The sequence below is a fragment of the Gopherus flavomarginatus genome, chromosome 5 (assembly GCF_025201925.1).
Source record: "Gopherus flavomarginatus isolate rGopFla2 chromosome 5, rGopFla2.mat.asm, whole genome shotgun sequence".
Lineage (NCBI taxonomy): Eukaryota > Metazoa > Chordata > Testudines > Testudinidae > Gopherus > Gopherus flavomarginatus.
In genome coordinates, this window is record NC_066621.1 from 53,469,469 (window position 1) to 53,489,597 (window position 20,129).

Sequence of the window (20,129 nt, forward strand, 5' to 3'; positions counted from 1 at the left end):
TGTGGCTCAAGGAAACCTGATCTCAGAGTCCTTGAGAGAAGAATAATTGTAGCTCCCCGTCGAATTCGCTGGCTCTGAGCACTTCAGTTTGACATCAGTCCGGCCGCTGCCCTCCTGTTAACTGCTGAACAAACCATAGGCTTAAACTGCCCCTGAGGAGTCAGGACTACTTAGTTCTACTGACTTTCTTTGTGACCTTGAGCAAATCGTTTTTACCTTTATGCTTCTATTTCCGCAGAACGTGTTTAAGTGTTTTGTTCCTTGGCTGAAAAATTCTATATAAATGTAAAGTATTATAGTAACTAGACTAGCAAGTGTGGTGATATCGCCATTTCTAAGAGGGCTTTTAAAATAGTGGTTGGGTTTAGCTAAACGGGGTTTAACTACTTTTTTACTGTATTGCCTAGGAGCCCTAGTGGTGGACCCCCATTATGCCAAGCGCTGCACAAATACAAAGAAAAAAGACAGTACTTGCCTTGTGTTCCCTTATTGCCTCACTAAAACTGGTTTTAAAACCACCATGCTAGAGACCAGCAAAACCACTTGTACAACAGAGGCTCTTATTACACAGAAAATGGAACAAAACTGTACTGAGTGGGATATTTGCACTGCAGTATTAGAGCTTTCCAAATTAACATCAAAATACTCACTTATTTCTATATTACATTGGCGACTGTGGAAGGTTTTCTCTGTACCATGCATATTTAGCAAAAAATAAGACATTTATGTTTGAAAATTGATTTTTGCAGTTATGATTGAACCAATATTTAATGGGTTGTAATAGTTGTGCATATCCTTCAGATGTACAAAATTGAGAAAATAGTGCTAATAAACTTAACGGTTGTAAATTTGTAGAAACCAGAGACTGCCAGTAATTAACATTTTTTAGATTTTTGAGACAACCTTTATCAATTCACATGTAGTCAACCTGTATTTGTGGTCACTTACTACCCGTGGTCAATCAAATTGACAGATGAACATCTTTGAGATTGTCAGGTGACCACTTATGTATTGCAAGTTAACATAGGAAAACAAACACATTGGCAGCCACACAAGGACTTGCTCGGTGCCTTCAGTAACAGTGAAGAAAACCTACTGAAGTGTCTGCAAGAAAAGCTGCTCCTCCTAAATGTTGAAGCTGAGGCCCACACTAAAGTCCTACTGAGCTAGTCCCTGCCACCAGATACTGTCATTAGAAAGTTGCACTGTATTGTAATATTTAAAGGCTTTTCATATTGCGTGCACAATATTGATTGCTTCATGTTTCAGAGGGGTCTGGGCAGGGTTTCATCTTTGAAGTTACGCTTATGAGCTTTCTACAAAATTAGATCTAATTTGACTGTATATAAAAAAACAGGAAAGTAATCTGTTTTACTTCCTGAGAAAGAAATTGTGATTGGTGAGGTAGTGAGTTTCTGTTTTTCACTTTGGAAGTTATAAGAACGGCCGTAAGAACGGTCAGACCAAAGGTCCATTTAGCCCAGTATCCTGTCTACTGACAGTGGCCAATGTCAGGTGCCCCAGAGGGAGTGAACCTAACAGGTAACAATCAAGTGATCTCTCTTCTGCCATCCATCTTCACCCTCTGACAAACAGAGGCTAGGGACACCATTCCTTACCCATCCTGGCTAATAGCCATTAATGGACTCCATGAATTTATCCAGTTCTCTTTTAAACGCTGTTATAGTCCTAGCCTTCACAACCTCCCCAGGCAAGGAGTTGCACAAGTTGACTGTGTGCTGTGTGAAGAACTTCCTTTTATTTGTTTTAAATCTGCTGCCCATTAATTTCATTTGATGGCTCCTAGTTCTTGTATTATGAGAACAAGTAAATAACTTTTCCTTATTTACTTTCTCCACATCACTCATGATTTTATATACCTCTATCATATCCCCCCTTAGTCTCCTCTTTTCCAAGCTGAAAAGTTCTAGCCTCTTTAATCTCTCCTCATATGGGACCCGTTCCAAACCCCTAATGCAGAGGATTGGAACAGTGTTAATCAGATCATATACATAAAAGAAATTCATCCTGATTTGCTGCATATGACTTCAGTGAAAACTGCTGTTCACCTACTAGCACATGGTCCCCAACCTTTTGTGGCCAGTAGCACATTCATGTTTTCAGAAGTGTGTGGCAGGCACCAACAATTTTTCAAGGCTTATTTTGTATTTGTACATTAAATAATACGAAAAACATCATATATAATATTACATAATATATGAATCAAAAAAGAAGAGAGAAGCTGGAGAGAAGCTGCGAGGACAGAGAACACCGGCACCTGTGGCCCTGGAGTACTCTGTCCCAGCAGGCTGGGGGCCCTGGCTTCTCTCTCTCCTGCTGTGCACTAGGCGGGCCCCACGCCTGCCTAAGATCGAGAACACCGGCGCCCGCAACCTGCAGCCCCGGAGTTCTCTGTCCCTGTCAGGCACGGAGCCACGGCTTCTCTCCATTGCTGGGCACTAGGCAGGCCCTGTGCCTGCCGGGAACAGAGAAAACCGCACCTGCAGCCTGAGTTCTCTGTCCTCGTCAGGCGTGGGGCCGTGGCTTCTCTCCCCTGCTGGGCACTAGGTCGGCACACATAAATGCCCCAGCGGGCACCATGGCGCCCATAGGCACCACATTGGGGACCACTGTACTAGCAGATGAAAATAGTCTTCTTCAGCCTCTCTCCACTTCTTTGGACTTGCTTTCACAGAAAAGATATACTTTTCGCAGAAAAGATATTAAATGTGTGGCTATAAGGAGGAGATCTTTAGGTATTTCTAATGAGAAATATTCAAAAACTGTAACAGTAAATGACATCTAATTTAAGTGAACATAAAGATTTATTTCCTCTGCAAGTAAGTATTTACTTCTGTCACTGACTTACTGTGTGAGCTTGGGAAAATCACTTAGGCTCTGTGCCTCTGTTTCCTGATCTATAATGGAAGTATTTAGTGTTGTTTGTAAAGTGGCTTGAAATCTGAGTCTGAAAAGCGCTATATATAAGAGCTAAATATTTGCTCAGGATAATACATTTAGAAGTCAATAGCTGCTTATTTTCTCATAAGGATTTTGGAGACTCTTTCTGAACCATTATTCAAACTAACAGTTTATATTTTGAACCATTATTCAAGGGCCATAAAATATTAGATAAAAAATTGTTTGCTTATTTAATACAAATTGGAATGAAAAGGAAAATAAAGGGCACAAATATATTACATAATTGCAGAGATGTAGCTGAATGAAGTTATTTTAAATTTGACAGCGTAGTTGAAAATAACTCAAAGTTGGAGAAATTCCATTTCAGAAACACAAAATATTCCCTCAAATATCATTCTTTTCTGTGCAGTATTTTTCAGTCTGTCGGTATTCCATAGTTGTCTGAATAATCTTAAAAATCGCATGAGAATGACTGTTGCAGCATTTGCTCTGTTTATAGCAACATCAGTAGCCACTCCTTATTTGCATATCTCTTGAAAGTAAGGAATGATAAATTATTGAACAACCAGGATAATAAAGCAGTCACTTCAACAGTATTTTTTAAATCTAAGAAAACAATCAAACTTTTGCCAAAGCTTACTTTTCTGTGTGCGGCGTAAAAAGAAAAATCCCCCCCCCCACCCCCTCAAGTATCCTTAAATGTCAAACCAGAAACTTGAAATGACTATAAAGAGTAATACATATTGGAGTGATATAACACTCTGAATTAAATTATATAAGTCTTCAACTAGACTTCATTGTTTTAAATGCACCATTCCAAGTCAGCTAAGCAGTGTGTCATTAAGATGTTTTAGATTTCTTCGTGATAATAAATGGTTTCTTCTCCATCTTCATAGAAAAAACTAGGATTGAAATAGTACTGTACACATACAACACCTTTCAGCACTCTGCAAACACAAGTCTCCCCACATTCATGTTTATCTGACAAGCATAGCTAGGGCTGTCAAGCGATTTAAAAAATTGTGATTAATTGCCCTGCTAAACAATAACAGAATATTATTTATATAAATATTTTTGGATGTTTTCAACATTTTCAAATATATTGACTTCAATTATTATAACACAGAATACAAAGTGTACAGTGCTTACTTTATTTTTATTATAAATATTTGCACTGTAAAAATACAAAAAATAGTATTTTTCAGTTCACTTAATACAAGTACTATTGTGCAGTCAGTCTCTTTATCATGAAAGTTGAACTTACAAATGTAGAATTATGTACCAAAAAACCTGCATTCAAAAATAAAGCAATGTAAAACTTTAGTGTCTGTAAGTCCACTCAGTCCTACTTCTTGTTCAGCCAGTCGCTCAGACAAACAAGTTTATTTACACTTGTAGGAGATAATGTTGCCCACTTCTTGTTTACAACGTCACCTGAAAGCGAGAACAGGCCTTCGCACGGCGCTGTTGTAGCCGGCGTTGCAAGATATTTGTGTGCCAGATGCGCTAAAGATTTGTATGTCCCTTCATGCTTCAACCACCATTCCAGAGGACATGCATCCATGCTGATCATGGGTTCTGCTCAATAAGGATCCAAAGCAGTGTGGACCAGAGGGTGAAGGAAGGAGTAATAAGTATTCAGAGTCTTTCTTCAATATCTGTTGGTGTTTTCCGTGGCTCAGAGAGAGGGAAAGAATTCCAAGGTCACAGCTTCTCCTCAGAAAAGGTTGTGAATAGAGGGGAAATTACCATCTCTATTCTTGTAAGATATGATTCGGGTTGGTTGGCAGTTGCATATCCAGCATTCTCTTGTTATGGGATATAAGAAAAAGGTAGTCCTTCAGTGTTGTTACTTGTATGAGCAGTTATAGGACCGGAGATACCTCTTTGCTTTAGATAACAAGTTTGTTACTCAGGGACTACATTTGAACTAATTTCAGACTGCTGAACATCAATAGTATTCACTAAATACTTTGTGGTATTTACACATGGGTTCTGAAACTTTTTCGTAGCGTTGGACTCTCCCCTTCCATTTATAGTTGCATGGATACCTCCCTGACATTGCTACAGGGATGTTATATGAACACCAATTACTGTAATTGTTCACATGGAAGAATATTAGAAAAGTAGTGTATACCTTCCTTGGTATAGGTTAGCAGTTGGAAACGAGACACAATCATGTGCCAAGCTAGCTTTCTGCTGCCCATGAGTAGATGGTTTGTTGACAGTTGGTGATTCATGAACCCTAGTTTGAGAACTTTTGAATTATATGGTAGACTGCCTATTTTTACAGATCTCCATGCCATCAGCTTCTCCCTGCTGCTATGAGAGTACATCCATACTGTACAAAAGGGGTGGGCCAGGAGACAGCAGTACTACTGCTGTTATGCTTACTTGGTGTGCTCCTGGAGCCTGGGACTACCTGTACCCTTTCCAGGCCCACAACTCTTTGTAGACATCTCTTCTGCTTGACTTTTTTGTAAGAAGATATCCTTGCCTCCACTCACAATTAGACTAAGGTCACCCTGTCTCCACATTATCCCCTCTCTAAAGGGGGATTCCTCACCCCGTGGTCCCCAACGCAGTGCCCGTGACATCTGTCTGTGCCCGTGTACTGGCCGGCAGACAGGCATCCTCTGAAATGCCGCTGAAAAGCGGCAACGTCAAGAGGCGTTGCTGCCGAAATGCCACTGATTTTCAGTGGCATTTCGGCGGTGGCACCTCTTGATGACACTGCTTCTCAGCAGCACTTCGGCGGCAACGCCCCTTGGGTTTTCCGCTTCTTGGCTGCATTTCGGTGGATGCTTTTACCCCGTCACGGTCCTTGGTGGCTCATCGTCTGGTGTCTGCCAGACGAAAAAGGTTGGGGACCACTGCCTCACCCTGTATTCCTGTATTCCTTACAAATGCCACTTACACACATCAAATAAAAATTGAACTTACACATAAAAATACTTGCCTCTAGCTCAGTTTGAACCTTCACTATAAGCAGTTCTCCTGAATCCATGCACCCCTAGCACTGGTTGAAAATCGGGCTGTCACTGGCACAACCTGAAATGAGGTGGCAACATGCTTCTTGTGGTCTTCATCACTATGTCCCTGCACATACGTATGTTATAGCAGCAAAGCGCATCTGCTGTCCTAGTAGGAATTGTGAATAGGGTTACTTTCTACATAAGTTTGTATGTTGAACAAATATTTCACGTCACACGGTTGAGCTTCATTTACATATTTTATGAGTTACAAATGTTAAATAGCTGAGTATCAAAAAAAAAAGTTCAAGTACTTGTTGTGGTTTCAGGGTAACTGCACCCTCTGTTCCTCTTGCCAGGTTCCTTGAGGACACCCACTTAATGTTTCCAGTTCCCAGACATGATCTCTCTTGGGTAGGGGCCCTGTTCCCACTCCTGTCTGGCTGAGGGTTCTAAGGCTGCACATCTCCCTGCCTTACGCTGTGGTATCCTCAGAAAACCAGTCCACCGAAAGCCCAGTGCCTGTGAATTGCTTTGTCTCTGAGGGCAATGAACAGTGTATTGCCAGAAGTTACAAGTTACCACACAGCCATTTTTAAGCAAGCACCTTTAAAGTAACAGCACCACAGAGGAGATGATATAAAAAAAAAATAAAAGTTTCTATACACATGCTTAAAAACTTACCCTCTGTCTTATGACAACCTAGTAGACCACAGACACGTGGGAATGGAGGGGGGGTGGCTGAGTGGGGGTGCCAGGGCACATGAGGACAGGGCAGATGTGCCTGACTGAATGAGAGAAGCTAGGAGACACAGGGTCTGCATGGGGAGGCTCCCTAACAATCCTCCCCTCCCTTCAAAAAACAAACCAAAAACCCTGTTCCATACTTTTCCCACACCCAACAACCCTCCAGGTTCACATTCAGACTCCTTCCCATCAATTCTTTCCCTCTTGCTCAGCTCCTCCATTACCCCTGACTCCCCCAAGCCTTTGCACTACTTTTGAGGGGTGCAGGAAATACCTTTCTGTATTGTTGTTTAGATGAATTATTATTCAGAGTTCTGTATTAATATTCCTGTAAGAAATCTATTTGTCAAAAAAATTTCCTGAATTTTTTGTTGTCTGTATTGTTACAGATGTAGTTGCTGCTAGGTATTTTGAAATAAATTACCAAAATAATTGAAAATGGCATGATTACGTTGTGTTGTTTGCCAAATAAAATGTGCAGAATTTTGCAGAATTCTAAAATACTGTGCGCAGAATTTTTAATTTTTTTGTCCCAAGATTCCCTCAGGAGTAGCATGCGAGCCCCCTAGCCCACTGTAATACAAAACATTTAGAACAGCATGGTCCCCAAAGACACTGCATGGGATTGCTATATCCATCATGCTTGTTATGCAGGTTGAGAGAGATTTCTTAAAACCACAAATACCACCAGCCCCAAATATGATTTTTAACATTTTTCCCATTAATTTTCCTTTGCTTTTGTTTTGTTTGGCTTTATACTACAAATAGAAAGGCCTTAATGGGAAGAAATGTTGTAAGCTTTTGTATGGTCACATAATATAGTGGGAAAGTAGATTTGATAACTTGCTAGATCTTTTCCACATGGGACAGCTTTGATTCTACTCTTCTGATTTACAACTAATCTGAACTTTTAACCATAAAATTACATACATGATTTTTGCAAACTATAAGGTGATTTTTAAATTTTTTTTAGGATTTGACTTTTGTAGATAAGTGCTTCACTTCAAGCCTTGCAAATGCAATTTTTGACCAATTTGCTTGTCTCCAAGACAACCAATGCAAGACAAAACTTTATAGAACTTATGGCTTTGTATCTTAAAGGCTGCACAGGCATTAAATGCTTTTGTTTTTCAGTATAAGTATAGAGATCTGACGGTGCAGGAAACCACCAGTGTTATTACCCAGTACAAAGACCTCAAACCTGTAATGGATGCCTATGGTGAGTTTGTGCATAAGAAAGTCTTCTCTTGTTTCTGATTTAAATATGTAGTGTATTTACACAGCATTTCCTCAGTTTTAAAGTTTGCAATTAGTAAAATTTAGTTGGCAACTGGTGCCTATGTCTGGTAATAAGTTTTTATTTTTATTGTTTTATACTCCGTTAAATAGCTTTTTATGGGAGAGAACTGAAACTAGAGTATAGAATTTGAGGTTCTGTTAAATAAATTCTGTTGATGGGATCGCATCTTCCTTGGGGGGAAAAGCATGCCTATAGAGAACATTTATTCAAAAAGAAATGTACACAAGAATTTTTTCCCCTCTAATGCTGACAATAAGTGCGTTGTTCCTTACAGCTTAGTTTTTGATCCTGCAGACTTGTACTGTTGTGTATTGCTCAATAGTCATTCTGTTGCCCTATTGGAATCTGTGTCAAGATGGAAAATTCAGCTCCATTGTAGTATAAGATATTCTGATATATTTATTTATAAAGAGCAGTAAGTCGACCACCCCCCCCCCCCAAAAGTGTCTTGTTAGCAGTGAAACATCTTGACATTTGTTAGGGTAGAAATAATAGTCTACATTAGGGGTCGGCGTCCTTTTCGAAGTGGTGTGCCGAGTCTTCATTTGTTCGCTCTAATTTAAGGTTTCGTGTGCCAGTAATACATTGTAATTTTTTTTGAAGATCTCTTTCTATACGTCTATAATATATAACTAAACTATTGTTGTATGTAAAGCAAATAAGGTTTTCAAAATGTTTAAGAAGCTTCATTTAAAATTGAATTAAAATGCAGAGCCCGCCGGACTGGTGACCAGGACCCTGGCAGTGTGAGTGCCACTGAAAATCAGTTTGTGTGCCGCCTTCAGCACGCATGCCATAGGTTGCCTACCCCTGGTCTACATTCATCTGTGTAGGAAAGCAGTTTCAAAGTTTTTGTAATGCATGTTGTAAATATTTGTAATTGCTTAACCTATCAGTGGTTTAACTGCTGTCACGTTAACTTTTTTTTTAATTGTAGCAGTAAATGGGAATGTATTAAGTTTGAGAGAGTTCCATAGAGCACTTCAGGAACTAGTTTGAGGTTTGGGTTTAGTTCTTTGCTCAAGATCAAAATGAAGGAGTAAACAGATTCACAGATAACTCTAATTTGGGAGAAATATTCAAAGAGACCTAGAGCAATTAAAAGCAGGCAGAAAATAACCGAGTTTTAAATTGAAAAAAAAAATGCAAACCAACAGCTGGGGGAAGTAATCTAAAACATTTCCCAGGAGAGAGAACCTGAAAGAGACTGAAGGGAGAAAAGTGAACAGAACTCTAGACATGATTTTGTATTGTGATATGGTGCTCAAAATGTCAATTCCATTTTGAGCTGCAAATGGAAAGGCTTATATCCTGCAGCATAAAGGTACTTTGTTCTTTTCTAAACTGCTCTGATGAGACTGCACCTGTGGAATTTTTTGTGTTCAATTCTAAACACCACTGTATCTGAAAGATAATTGACACTGGAGAGATTCATTTTTGATAACCTATTAAGAGTGAAGACACAGTGTAGCCAAGGCATCTGTCTATGTTGAGAGTTAAGGCAGCAAGAATTACTCAGTGCTGCTTTGCCCAGGACCTCTCCCTTGTTGGTTGTACATTAAATGTATGCTGTCCCCAAATGTTCAGTCTGCTGCAGGTTTATGTATTGAAAAAATATATGTGTGTTGTAAAAGTTTTCAGGGGGAAATCTTGGGAAGGGGGCATTTGTCACTTTGGGCACATGGGAAGGCATGCGAGGCAATTTAGTTTTTTGGCAATCAGGGTACAGTTGAAGCTTTTAACTGGGGAGGAAGAGGCATCTCTCTCCACACCTTTTGGGCAGGCATGAAAGTGACTTTAAATTTGAAAGAGGGAAGAGGGGCTGTATTCCTCACTCCTCAGCAAACCTTGACACCAGCTAACTGTTGCGCTGTTTTTGCTCCTCTTCACCATGCCAGTATCTGCCACTGTGTCCAACCATGATTAAATACATTAGCTTGATATTTCTTTTGAAATTACCCACAGGGAAATAGTTAACAGTGTTGACATATAAGGTATCCTCAGTGTGCTTCAGATTTACCACCCTACTGAAATGCACAAGCAGTTTGTCTTTCAGAACTGTTGTTTCAGGATGTCTGTAGACAAAAGCATGCAGACAACGGTGCATTGAATTTGCATTCAGTTGATATTTTGAGGGACATCTTTGCAATCATAAGAACTAGTGTGGGTTTTTTCCCTCAGAGAGCTTATATTCAGAATAGGGTTATGTGGTAATTTATGTGGATGCATCTTCACATGGGGCTTTGAGTATAGGAGACAGTCCTACATTTGTAGGGATAGGAAATCTAATTTCCTAATGTCTTTCCCATCTCTCAAAATCGTTATTTTTAGGTGTTAATCAGCTATGGATAAATACTTACCAGTTTTTAGATATGTAATAGTCAAGAAAGAGACACTCTTTAAGAACAGCATAAATATTTTTCTAGGTCACACAGTCTGAAAAAGGTTTAGGTAACTGGAACACAAAGCTAACTCAGCAAAAATCATTTAATACTGTGTATTGTCTTTCAGTTTTTAATGATGGCTCATCCAGGGACCTGATGAGCCTCACTGGAACCATTCCTGTGCCTTATAGAGGTATGCATCATGTCTTTCTTTTGTTTTCAAATCATCTGGAAGATTATTTTGGCTTGTAGAATGTTCAGTTTTAATCATCACTATTCTCTTAAAAAAGACTTTACTGTGTTATGTAACATTTGAAAGATTTGTTTGTTCTGCAGTGTTATGGAATTCCAGTGTACAGGTTGTATTTGTTTCATGGCTGTTTGATTATTCCAGGCAGCCTCTGCCTATCTGATAGTGTGGGAAGCAACATCATTATTTCACAGTAGTGCTATTGTCAGTACTCAACAACATTTTTATTTTTAAACAGTTTTTTACTGTCAGCCAACTGAGGGGGAGGGCTTCAAACAACTCACAAGTGGGACTAAGGATAAATTAGAGATAGGAACTCTGTGTGTCATGTTGGGGGCCGGCATTTGTGTAAAACACTTTATTAGTGGTAAATTATAATGGCAGAGCTTATGGCTAAGCCAGGAACTCTTCATTAAATATGTATGTGGTGAAGTTCAGTTTACTCTAGATACTCATACTTCAATGTGATTCAAATCTTGGTTCATGCATTCATTTTGTGATCTCACGATAGTGGTGTAATCTAGTCATGAGTAGTTATTAGTATTTTAAAAATCTCACGTCAGAATGAGCTGAGGAGGAAGAATAAATTCAGACCTTTTTAAACTTTTCTTTAGGTAACACATACAATATCCCAATATGTCTGTGGCTACTGGATACCTACCCTTTCAATCCCCCAATCTGTTTTGTTAAACCAACTAGTTCGATGACAATTAAAACTGGGAAGCATGTTGATGCAAATGGAAAGATATATCTTCCTTATCTGCATGAGTGGAAACATGTAAGTATGATTAATCTGAAATCCTTCAGACTGATTACTGTTGAATTCCACTATATTATTATATCAAGTTTCTTTACTAATTCTGGTCATTTTGGCTTTGAACAATAAAACAGCGGTGATCTTTTCATCAAACACCACATTATCAGAAAGATAATTGACACTCAGTGGACATTGGATTGGAACTTTTAATCAAAAACTGTTGTCTGAATGTCACTTTTACTGCCTTAAATTAATAAATTCGGTACATCACTTTCACTGTTAACCAGCTAGCTATGCCTGCTTGATGGCAGCTCTTCTGGCTAGTTAAGGAGCACAGCGTTGGTGGTTTCAAAAGGGGAATCCATGTAAGCTTCCTTTCCTGACAGGTTTGTTTGAATATAGGTCCTTAAGAGAGCAGTAGGGAGAGCGTAGTTATTGAAAGCAATGTAGGGATTTTCAGGGATGTCCCTGGGACTAAATTATAGTACTGTGACAAACTTAAGGTGAAACTATGAAGGTGAACTGTTTGTAGAACAGTCCAAATTTTTAAACCATAGCAAAACCTATTGAAAAGATGATTAAAAAATGGCATTTGAAATGGCTTTGTTTTTATAACTTGTTTATATTCTGAACTCTCCTCCAGAGAGCACTCACTGTTTTATAGATGTTGCCTGAAAAGCAAGGAGTGTATTTTCATGTTGAAAGTTTTAATTTAAGAAACAGCAGCAAAGGCTCTTTGGGAACTTCCTGCTTTATGTGTAAAAGGGAGGGCAAAATTTAGCATATCCTCAGGTCTCCGCTCACTCCTCTGATACCTCTTGTGAGTATTTGTCCGTCTCTGCTATTTGGTATTCTGCCCTCATTAGGGAGAACACTTCACTTAATACTGAGACTTTTAGCTGGTCTCTGTGTACTATAATGTGAGTAAACACTGCTTTTTATACTGCCGCTGAAACAATAAGGGTAAGCATACTTTTAGGAATAAGATACAATTTTACCTCCAAGTCACATTATGGTAACTTTGGATTTGAAGTCTACCTGACATTGAGCTGTAAACTGAATGTAATTGATCATCTTTTTATATTGTTTGCAGTGAAAATCAGGCTATTGAATACAAGACACTGCTACTCCAAGAGTGATTTTTAATGGCCTCATTAATGACCTGCAACAATCTAACTATTGTGCTTTGTGTCAAACTGAGGAAAGACTGCACCTTATGTGGGCTGGAACCATTAGAATGCTTCGTCTTCTGTATCTAATTTTCATGACTCAGTGTTGGTTAGGTTTTTAAAATAACTAAACGTTTATGGTAGTTTTAGTCTTTCTTCAGTCATTGTAGTACTGTAATTCATGTGGAACTGTACGTTGTCCAGAGTTCAGCTCGGTATCAGCACTACTCCTGCTGTGTGTTCCCTCTTGATTGTTTAACATCATGCTAGTAGGACAAGTTGACTAAATTGGAATCTACTAGATTGGGTCTATAAATAGGAGGGAAAAATATTCAGCTGATCAGTGGTATGTGATGAGATGGTACTAAGTCATTGTTAGTAGTCAACTAAGCTGTCTTTAGTACAAAAACAACAACAACAAAAAAACAGCTTTTGATCTGCTTTCCCTCATAGCCGCAGTCAGACTTGATAGGATTGATTCAAATTATGATCGTGGTGTTCGGAGAGGAACCTCCAGTCTTTTCTCGGCCTACCATTTCATCATCCTACCAACCATACCAAGCAACAGGACCACCAAATAGTAAGTGATGTGCATATATATATCACTTACTTATACATATACTTACATATGTGTGTGTGCATATATATGTGTGTGTGCGCATAAATATTGCATAGGGCAGCAAAAACACTTGATAATTGAAAATTTATTTTTTTATATATATAATATAATAAATTTTCAATTCATTTTCAAGTGTTTTTGCTGCCTTATGCAATATTTTGACAAATGATTTATTGTACTCTGCAGTGTTGAAAGCTGATGGCCCAATTTCTTTAGTACTGTTAGTTTTTTGTTTTGTGCCATAATACCATTTGGCTTTTGGCTCTCATAATATTTTAATGGAAGGAAATGTGTTATCATATTAAACTATTAAGTTTGACTGTTTGTTGCCATCTGTAGACATTGCCAGCATTCATTCTTACCTTATACCAGCTTCCTCTGATAACCTTTTTTGTGCCTTGCTCATGTTCTGTCTTGACAATTATGATTCTTTTTGTTATAATTTTTCTAAAAACTTTTTCTCCAGGATCCAGGACAACAGTACCTGTGTCCTTTCTCTATTTATTGGCTTCTTAATCATTTTCAAATTCAGTATTGCCTTGTAGATTTTCAGACTCTGTTGATTTTTCCCCTTCAATTTTGAGGTTTTTTTCCTTTCACATAGCAGTTGTTCTTCCTTTTAAACTCTTACCTTAAGCACTGTCTATTTTTTTTTAAAGGCTTTCTAAACTGTTTTGTTACACTATGTCAGAAGGATGGGGTGGATGAGAATGTTTGCAAAAAGATTGCACAAGCAGAGGATCAAACATAGGATGAAGAGGTAGATTAGACCAACTAAAGAAGAGTCAAACCAAAAGCAGGACTGAGGGGAAGAGGTTAACAAACCAGACCCATACTTGTTCATCGAGTGGCGGTGTCAGAGTTCTGGGCCAAATTCAGCCTAATACTTTTAGGCTGTTTCATGTTTTTTGGGTGGGGAGGGGAAGGATTCAGACCTGTGAGGACCTTAAACACACACGAAAACAGAGCAAGAAATACAGGAGGAAGAAATTTAGAGACTATAGGAACACGGAAATATGTAGAATCTCATTGGAAAGGGGAATATAAAAAATAATTCAAAATGAATTGCTAGGGATATTAATAGGGGATTGTGTTCATAGGTATGATGTGATGGGTTATAGGAAGATTGTGCAAAACTTTGCATGACCAGAGGAGGAAAGGGGGATGTGCAGGTGAACTGGGAGAGATTATTGTTAGAGGATGGGATCTGTCTACCACCGACCTCCATTACTCCACCAGCCTCTATGGTTGCTTGCTTGCAGGTCTTCTGCGGTGAGCCCTTGTTTGAAGAACCTTCTGGTTCACCAAACTGAGACTTTTAGTTGGTCAACCAGGGAGTTCACAGGCTTGGACTGTAGTCAGATAATCGAAGAAAGTATGGAGCTACATTCCTCACAGCCTCTAAGGAACCAGCTCCCCTCTACACCTAGCTGGGGAACTGGTAGTTGAAGCACTGCCAGGAGGAAGCACAGTGATCAGGTCCCTTCTGCTTGCAGCTGCCCCAACCAACAAACCATCTGCAGTTTAACAGGTCATATTCCTGGTTTGTGGGACCAGGCTTGCTATGGAAGGCTGTGGAGATCATAGGGCAGCAATGCAGAGTGTGGAAGGACATTTCTAGTGCAGAGGGAACAAAATAGGAGCATTACAGATGGGGTGGGGGTAGTGACAGCATTTTAAGATACCCCCCCATGGCAGTTAGCCTTGCTCTAAATGCCTTCCCTGTCCCAGCCTGCTCAAAGGAAACCCAGTTCCCTCTTCACCATTCCCTAGGAAAAGTGTTCTCCAGCAGCTGATTGGTGTTATTAGAGAGATGGGATTGACACAGTGGTTAGGACATTAGCTTGGAAATTGAACCCAGGTCTCCCTGCTCTGTCACAGACTTCCTGTGTGACCTTGAGCAAGTCTCTATCTGCCTGTGTCCCATCTCTAATATGAGGATAATAGCAGTTCCTTACTTCACACGGGTGGTGCTAAGATAAATACTTTAAAGATTGTCAGGCACTCAAGATACTATGGTAATGGGGTCATATAAGTGTTTTAAGGATAACAGTATCTGCTTGCAAAGCATCCAGTCTCTCAGAGACCATGATCTTCACCAAAAAGGGAAGCTGCTTCAGGGACCAGACTTCTACCAGACCAGCCTCATCTGCTGTGCTCCACTCCTTGCCATTTCCCATCATGTGCCCCCTACCTGCTGCCTGCTACAATAGAAAGGAAGAGCCTGACACTGCTGGTTTAGGATTGGAGCTAGAAGCTCCAGCCCTGAATCAGTTTCTCTCTCTTTCTGACAAGGTTCATATCAGCAGAGATCATAGTCTCCATTGTTGTTGGACTGCTGCCTAAAAAGGCCTGTAGTAGGGACATGAAAGTGGAGTAGTTGGGAGTATGTTGTTGGGGCAGTATTTTGAGATCGTTTAATGGGGGAAGGGTGCCTTTTCACAGACCTGCTCTCGTATACTTGGCCTTCACTCTCATTCTGCATTTTCTGGTTTTCCAACATTTGAATTTCGGGAATTAAGATTTCATGTTTAAATAGTATCCAAGTAGCACAGATCATTGCTGAGTTTCACCCGTGGAGACAATTATCATAGGACATTAAAATTATTCGTATTGTGTCATTCTGATTGCAAGGGACCTGATTATCTCATCACCATTAGCATGTACAACTCTCATTTGCTTCAGTGGGAGTTATGCCTGTGCAACTAACAGAATGTTTGGGATTCTGAAGTCTCAGGTCATACTGGAAATCATCCCTTTGTGCCATCAACTTAATGAAGGAATGTAAATCTATAGATGGGCTTCTCTAGCTTGAAGGGAGGGGTTATAGTAGCACCACTAGGATTAGCAGACTCCTTGAAAATACTGCATTTGAGGGACCTGAATTCCTTGGCAGTTTCTCTTCTGGAACGGTCACACCCGCAGAACTGACTAAGTAGCAGGGAAGATATTAATAAAATTAATTAATGAACTGACTTCTCTGTTCTTTTCTCTCATTCCATCCCAACTGTATCTCTTGCTCTGAATTTTTCATCAGCTTCAAGACTTAGTGACAATGCAGGTCTGAGTTTATAATTTAGTTTCCTTAGGACATCCCCCGATGCAGTTAAAACAGAATGTTTCTCTTAAGCATAACTTGACAATAGATATTTTAACTCACAGTTAAAGATGCTTTCTCAGGTCTGAATAAGTGAAGCTATGTTGATTCAAGAGCATATTTTGTAATGTTTTGTTGTATTCGTAGTGTCTGACTTGTACGGGAATAGACTTGTCAATGGTAAAAATACTCCAAAAATGCAAAATGTAACACATTGTTTTGATTTTTGCATAAATATAAAAAATCAGTAAAAGTATTTGAGATAAGATTAGAGAGTACAGTATATCAGTATATCTACTTTTTTCCTGTTTCTCCATGCCTTAAATCAGACACTGCTAGATCTGTTAAGACGTTAGAAACCTGTTTTCAAGATGGCATAAATCAGTCATTTCCCCATCCCCTTCCCATCCTTCCTTCTGCAAAAGTTTTGGGAGTTTTTTAAGCTGTGAGATTGGATTTCTCCTGGGTCAGTTGGCATCATTGATCTACCTGTAGTAAGAATGTTCAATAACTCAGCAAACCGCATGAACTACTTTAATTTTTAACAGTAGGTGTCAGTGCAAGTCTAGAGTTACTGAAGAGTATGAACTATACTATGCTTACAGACTAACATGGCTGCTACTCTGAAACCTGTCACTATGCTTAAACGGGCAATTGTCAACTTGAAAGTCAGATTTAGCTGAAAACTACCTGCTATAATTGCAAATAATACCTTGGGCTACTATAATTTAATAAACTAGCAAAATATTTTTTTCAGGTTTGTTTTTTGTATGCCTTTAACAGCCCCTTTGTAATAGTCTGTTTCACTGGGGCAGCCAGTCAGTTTCTCACCAGGGGACTGAGAGAAACTTCATAAAACTTTTTAAAGATCTGGACTTATTATTTAAGAGGTACTGTATAAGGACCAGAGTTTTTGAAAATTAGATAATTTCAAATTATTTAAATTGGTGATGCACTTCTAATCTTGGCTTATTTAGTAGTAAGCTATTTAATGCAATGTTTCCAGCATTCAGAAAAGTGCTGCTTAAACATTTAAACATAAATTCTTAGTTGAAACAGTGTTTAAAAGGTTGGAAATTTGATTTGTATTTTCCTTATACTGCTGTTGTCATCTTGTATACTGGTTGCATGCAAGAGGTTCTGAAATATTCTGACTTTAAAAAAATAAATCAGATAGGGCTAGTATGCTGCCCTGAGTGTGTTGGATACAACTTTCTTTTAAGGAAACATTTGAATAAATTATAAATTTTGAAACTATAATCTAGCTATGAAATAAATATAACCTTTTTAGTGAAAAGTTGGGATTATACAGTGGATAGATTTTTATAAAGAAGAAAATTGCTTTTTGCTCTTAAATTATCTAACATCATATCAATAATACTAGGACAAGTAAACAAGAAAATGTGATTGAAATTTTCAGAGCAGTCTATTGACTGTGTCTAAATTCCCTAGTCTGCTTTGAAAATCTCTACCTACACATGTATTTGGTTTTTGGTAATTTCATTGTGAGCATAATTTCTAATATCTTACCTTATCTTTTCCTATATTAACTCTGATATTCATTAATAAAAATGTGATAAACTCTATGCAGACAACCATGAATGATAAAGCAACCATGGATTTCAATATGGCCAAGAGAAACACCTACTTCTTGAATTCTCTGAGACAGCAACTCAACTGCAGATGTTGAATTAGCTTTACTTTCTATTAAGTAACTTAAAAAGATGCAGCGAATGGATGGGAAAGGGATACTGGAATATATTTTCTTTTCTATTGGAAAAGTACCTCTACTAAGGAATCAGAGTGGTAGCTGTGTTAGTCTGTGTCCTCTTGCTGATAATACCTCACCTTCATTGATTACTCTTGTTTGAGTTCATATGGCAACACCCATTTTTTCATGTTCTCTGTGCACATATCTTCCTACTGTATTTTCCACTGCCTGCATCCAATGAAGTGGGTTTTAGCCCATGAAAGCTTATGCTCAGATAAATTTGTTAGTCTCTAAGGTGCCACAAGTACTCCTCGTTCTTTCTACTAAGGAATGTTTGTGGTGGTGGTTGATGATGATTCAGATTCTCTTGCTTCTAGTATGACTGTACCTAATAGAAACGCTCTAGTATTTTTCACGTCCACTATCCAAATGTATTCTCCCAAGAAACATAGCTGTTTGTGTACTACATCACAACTAATTGTCTTCTTTAAGAGTCCCTTCCACCAGTCTATAAGGAAGATGCAGATAAATGGGATTAATTACCTGAGTGCTGTTAGGTGTATGAGTATATTTCAAACTATGAGAGAGAAGCTAAGGAAAAACAATGCTGGAAGGTGCAGCTCTGTGCTTATCCGTACTCCAGTGTAGATGAAAACAGCATCTGAGTTTCTGGCTACACAAGCCATCACAAACAAGAATGGAAGTACAGATTCTTCATTCTTAAATTAGGATCAAACAGTGAGAAGTGCATCGTTTCATAACATAAATAATTGCTTCACTTGCAATCCTGTAATGATTATTAGGAAAGGAAAGTACTAGGCATAGCTAAAATGAACAGGTTCAAACTAAAATAGACATTTTTTATGTATTGTTTGTCGCTAGTGAAATATGAGTACGTATAAGACTAAAAATTTTCATAACTCATCTCGTAAGCATAACATCATTTTCCTTATACCACTGTTGATTCCCACTTGGTGAAATGAGGTGAAAACAAATGACAAATCTTATACGGTATTTTTCAATTTCTTTATGACACAGTTGGATGAACTTGAAAATAGGGATTTATAATGGAAATGGTGGCTGGCAGACTTTATGATAGTAGCAAAGGCTACTGAATAATTCTGTGCTGAAGGTAATCTCAGTACTAAAGAGATGTCTGCAGAATTAAAATAGTTGTGCAGGATCATCCCTAATTTAAAGATAAAAGTGTATTCAGGTATCTTAATGCCTGATTGTATGAATATAATTACTAGAGGGAGCCTGTCTGGAGAGCATCTGAAGGCACAAACTCTTTATCATCCCTATAATAGCTCATATTATAAGTAGACTTGTATAAATGAGTTAGTGATTTTTCAAACACATACGGTGTAAGAATGTACTTAAAATTTGTGTATATCCTAATTTGCAGCGTTGGACTTCTGTATAAGTAAAAAAGCACAGGGATGAATATTTCCCTCATTAGTATGAAATCAAATGACTAAATGATGGAAAGAAAAATTATTCCTCAGGTTTTCATTGATTGATGAGAGTTGTATGTGACTGCCTCTAGATTCTGCCACCACAGCTTTGAACATCAGCTAAAGGAAAGTGCCAGTGTGGTGTGTCAGACTGCGTTTTCAGGCCTCCCAGCCCCTGCTGATTCTGAGAGGGTTCCCCCAGCAGCAGGTTGCATTGCCACTAGATAACCTGGCCAGGCTTTGTTTTATTAAGCAATGAATTTGCATAAAATTTTCTGGCTTTTGTCAATGAATTTTTTTAAGCTAGCGTGGTCTATAAATGTTGAATAAACATGAAAAAAATATAGTTACATTTTTTTTCTTTTTTACTGACATTTGATTCTGGCATTGTATTATGTTCATGGTTGAACAGTGTATTGAAATATCTCTCATCATAGCATAAATATGTCTACCTCATTTAACAAAATCTTGAAAAGTAAAACTGGTACAAAATTGTTATTTTGTTTAGCATCCTATATGCCAGGCATGCCAAGTGGAATCTCTCCCTATCCACCAGGACACCCTCCTAACCCAAGGTAAGTTATGCTTTATATCCAGTCACTGAAGGGGATCTGCTGTGCTGGTGCTACTTCTGAGAATCCCACACCCTGTTTGTTTCTTCTTTTGATGGAGATTGAATTCTTGGATTTATTTTTAAATTACACCGCTACCTTGATATAACGCTGTCCTCGGTAGCCAAAAAAT

General features: G+C 38.6%; 1 protein-coding gene across 2 annotated transcripts in view; it reads left to right on the forward strand.

Annotated features, from left to right (window-relative positions):
• Nucleotides 1-20,129, forward strand: part of TSG101 (tumor susceptibility 101) — a 50,994-nt gene that overhangs the window by 633 nt on the left and 30,232 nt on the right. For both annotated transcript variants that reach the window (XM_050956623.1, XM_050956624.1), the window contains exons 2-6: nt 7,776-7,860; nt 10,453-10,518; nt 11,190-11,353; nt 12,955-13,081; nt 19,894-19,960. In XM_050956623.1, coding sequence (XP_050812580.1) covers nt 7,776-7,860; nt 10,453-10,518; nt 11,190-11,353; nt 12,955-13,081; nt 19,894-19,960 — 509 coding nt within the window. The remainder of the gene's footprint in view (nt 1-7,775; nt 7,861-10,452; nt 10,519-11,189; nt 11,354-12,954; nt 13,082-19,893; nt 19,961-20,129) is intronic.